General features: G+C 41.0%; 1 protein-coding gene across 1 annotated transcript in view; it reads right to left on the bottom strand.

Moving 5' to 3' along the window:
* The window catches only part of wwc1 (WW and C2 domain containing 1), a 32,022-nt gene extending 29,904 nt beyond the window's left edge, over positions 1–2,118 (bottom strand). Inside the window, exons 1-2 of the mRNA XM_071547140.1 lie at positions 2,003–2,118; positions 1,104–1,173 (exon numbers count right to left, since the gene is read on the bottom strand). Of these exons, the coding sequence (XP_071403241.1) occupies positions 1,104–1,170 (67 nt within the window). The 5' untranslated portion in view covers positions 1,171–1,173; positions 2,003–2,118. The remainder of the gene's footprint in view (positions 1–1,103; positions 1,174–2,002) is intronic.
* Positions 2,119–4,298: the final 2,180 nt, after the last annotated feature.

The following is a 4,298-nucleotide window of genomic DNA, read 5'->3' as shown; positions in this document are numbered from 1 at the left end:
TGGGACTGTCGCCTCACAGGAAGAAGGACCTGGGTTCTTTGTGGATATTTGTGGTTTTCTTGTCTTTGTGGTTTCTTCTGGACACTCTGGCTTCCTCCACATTCTAAAGAAAGGCAAGTGGGGTGGATTGGAGACTCTAAAAAGCCCATAGACATGAATATGAGCATCTATCTGCATTAAGCCTGCGATGGACTGACGTTTCCCTGCCTTCTGCCCAGTGTGTGCTGAGGAGGCTCCACTCCCCCCCCAGGTGGGACAGAATACATTAATTATGATTTGGCCTGGCTGTAAGGGATCAGCTGCCAAGGGAACGCGCCATTTCGAGTCAATTAAACTGGCGATGTCGCCCGAGTCTTGTCCCACTGACCGTGTGTGTGTCCCGTCTCAAGCAATTTGATCCTCATTGGCTGACGCAGGTGGTCTCACCCGGGGATTTTTCTAGATTAAAAAGGGTATTTGCCGTCGTCTCTGTTGTGAGGACCAGATACCGTCAGCTGGGCAGATGGCTGAGTTGCAATTATTCAAAGAAGGGATGCTTTTTTTTCCCTCAATTTGTTTTTCAGTTCTTTGTTTTTTTCACTTTGGTGCAAAAGGGAAAAGCCTTTGGCGACTGCAAAACGTTTCCCCAGTGCAGGAAAAATCCTTTTTAATTGTGGGAAAGAAACCCAGACATTGATGCTCTGCTCCGCCGAGGACCGTGACCGTATTGTGTAATGAAGATTTCCATGATAGGATGAGTCCTTTCTATTGTTTCAATTTCTACATTTTTTCACACAATCTGTATCAGTAGTTTAATCGCAGATTAGTTAGCTAGTACTGTTGACAATTTGCGAAACAGAGATTAAATATCTCTGTTTCGCAAATCTCCATACAAGAAAACTGAGTCATTAAAGAACAATAGTAAACTTAAAAGTTTGGAATTACACAAACATTACACACACACTCAGGCACACACTCACATCTGTTTGCACGCACAGTAAAATGCATGACTCCACATTCAGGCACGCATACGTATAAATGCATAAAAAAACACATACAAACACACACACACACACACACACACACACACAGAACTCTATCCAGACAAAGTGAGTCATTCCTACCTTCTCTGGCTTCCTCGTACTTCAGGCTCAGACGAACCTTCTCTGCCAGTTTGTTGGTGTTGGTCATGAACTGGACACACACACAGAGAAAACAACATTAATACACAGACATGAACGCACTGACATGGTAGACATTAATACACTGGTTGCCATATTTTCAGCTGTTGCTGCAGTCCACTCTCAAGAGCCAGACTGCGGCTCTATGCGGTCTACCCTGTATGATTCTCATCCATCTGTGGATGGTGAGGTTTTTGACCAATAGGAGAATCTATGATTCGCGTCTGCCTTAGGCAGTGAGATCTGACATAAATCAGATCAAGAGTAGAATCAGGAAGGACAGGGGAAAAGAAAATTACAGAAAAACATATGGGTTCACTCACAATGTGCATCTAAAAGTGGGAGTATTTGTTGTGTTCTTTTATCTTTCTATTTCATTTGATTTGAACTGCACTAGTTTACTTTTTAAGTCTTTTATCTTTTGTATCTCTTGTCTGTTCTTTTGCACTATTTAATTGTAAATCTTTTACCTTTACTGTATTTTTATCACTCTGTAAAGCACTTTGAATTGCCCCAGTGTATGAAATGTGCTATACAAATAAAGCTGCCTTGCCTTGCCTATTCCAATCCTCCTCAAATCCACGTCATCCACACATTTACGCCCTTTGGAGGCAACGTTAAAATAGAATGTCAGCTTGCACACTACATCTGACATTTTTTTTTTTTTATTCAATCTTTCCCAACAGCATTAAAGTAGCATTGAAATTTCATTTTTTGTGAGAGCCTTACAGAGGATTCCAGTGGATTGTGTGACTGATGACCTTTCAGCAGAGACTCAGTAATCTGTCATGGTGGACCAAGTGAAAGGAAGCTGGCCTGGCCTTCCTGGCCTTGGGACTCACCTCAGCAGGGATGTCGGTCTGGGAGCCGGCATCGGAGTAGAGGCGAGGGATGGAGAGCTCGGAGTTGGCCAGCGAGGGACTGCTGCCCCACAGCTCCTGCTGGGAGCCCGAGTCCAGCTGGAAACCGTCCTTCAACACCGCCAGTTTCTGGAGGAACAGAACAGACACAGGGATTTGGATCAGACTCATCAACACATGAAAGACCCCCCATGGGGAAACTGGGTCATTGCAGCAGCTAATGGTTGGATACAGCAATAAAAAATAGGAATGAATAAGGATAGAGCAAAGAGGGGTCATTAAACATAACACAACTCACAATTACAACACTGGAACATACTGCATTAAGTAAAAATATATGAATTTACAGCATATACAGAACTGTCGCTTTGGACAAAAGCGTCTGCTAAATTACATAATGTAATGTAATGAATAGAACAAAACAATAGACCAGTACAGATCATTACAGTACAGAACAGAAGACAACCTGAGACACTGCAGTAGAACCAAAACTGTGGACATAATGTAATGTATTTCTTTCCAGCTCTGCACATAAGTACAGTTCATCAGATGTAGTAACTGTCATGGTATCAATATATGATGGTATCTGTGATGGTCTCTTTAAAATAAACCAATAAAAAAAGAGGAGAGGAGAAAAGAGCGCAGCAAAACAGAACAGATGTAATTTGTATTCTTAGCTACTTCTGAGCCTCATATCAAAAGCACTAGACTATTTTAAATGGGTGACAATCCTGAGGACTCAAATCTAGACTGACTCTGCATTGAAGGTGGCAGAATAATCAAACAGCTGGCCTTTACCTTGGACAAACTATTGTCATGGCTCTGTGACTTTGGTCCTCACTATTAGTTGTACTATCTAGGAATTAAGGCTTATTCTGCCTGCTATCTGCCTGCCTGCATCTTTTCAGCTTAGCTATTAATTAGCCTTCATTTTAACTGTTTAAATTGATTGTGTTCTTTTATCTTTCTATTTTACTTGATTCGATTCTATTAATGCGATTCTTTTAATAGCAGAATTCCCAAAATAACAGGAAGATACAAAGGTCTGGAAAGGAATAAAAGGTTTTGTAATTTATGTCATGACAACTGTCTGGGGGATGAATATCACGTTTTGTTTGAATGTAAAAACACAAGAATTGTTGAGAATAGAAAGAAGTACCTGCCAAAATACTTTGTAAACCATCCGTCTATGTTTAAACTTATATTATTATTGCAGACAGACAAACCAAGGATAGTATGTAAACTGGGTGCATTTTTGAGTAATGTTCTGCCTCTCTTTAAATGATTTAATTTGTGCTAAAGATCTATTCTGGTTGTTTACCATTGTGCTGCTGTGTTGTTTTATGTTTGTACTTCAAACCACGATGTGTGGTCTAGAGGAAATAAAATCTGAATCTGAATCTGAAAGGTGCTATACAAATAGGCCTAAAGGTTGTTATCATTATTATTATTATTATACTCATTGTACAAAGCTATGTAAGTCGGATCAGGATGAAGTGACAAAATGTAAAATATAAATGACAAACGCAGCTGTGTTTGGTAAACCATGCTGCGTGCTTTCCAGGCTCTGAACAGAGAAGCGATGCGACAGTGACCGGGGGTTAAACTGTCTATCGCGGCGATCCTTTGATCTTTACCGCAGGTGATGAATATCTTATATGGCTCGGCGGTCTGCACTGAAGCCTGCTGTGGAATGTACCTTATCTCTGCTGTTCAGATGGAGCGGAAAAAATACACCTTTATGGTCATGGTCATGGTAGTTGTCAAGGCATTTTAATGATGCGGCACTTCCACTGATTCTCTCTGTCCCTCTCACTTTCTTCTTCTTTGCCTCTCTGTCTCTCTCTGCCACTACTTGACCACTGAAGTAACAGAGAAGAAGTGAGTTTGAAAGACTTCATTACCCAGAAGTCATGTAAACGTGACGTCAGTGAACTGTGTGCTCCTTGGACCTAAATTTCTTCCTCTTAGTGGCTTGTTGAGTCATCACTGATTCCTGCTGCTATTTACGAGACAGTTTGGTATTTTGCTCTTAATTTTCGTTTCGTCACTTCCTGTGCACCGAGAAGATTTCCCGCCTGTGACCGTACACAACACCACAATTTAAGTCGGGCAAACCGGGTGAGTCTACCCACAATTAGGGGAAATGGGACGCTCTTCTCTATTGTAGCCCTACATCGTAATTTAGGCTGTTATTTAAAAAAATACCTTGCCTTCTGTAGCTCTAAAGCTGCAATATGCAACTTTTTTCACATTAAAATAACAAATAAATGGAATA

Source organism: Centroberyx affinis, unplaced genomic scaffold, assembly GCF_046629955.1.
Source record: "Centroberyx affinis isolate AG114_WGS23_722 - 3 ecotype Tasmania unplaced genomic scaffold, CSIRO-AGI_Caff_v1 ptg005684l_1, whole genome shotgun sequence".
Classification (NCBI taxonomy): Eukaryota; Metazoa; Chordata; class Actinopteri; order Beryciformes; family Berycidae; genus Centroberyx; species Centroberyx affinis.
Note: the sequence above shows the minus strand (reverse complement) of the source record. Positions and strands in the feature narration are given on the sequence as shown.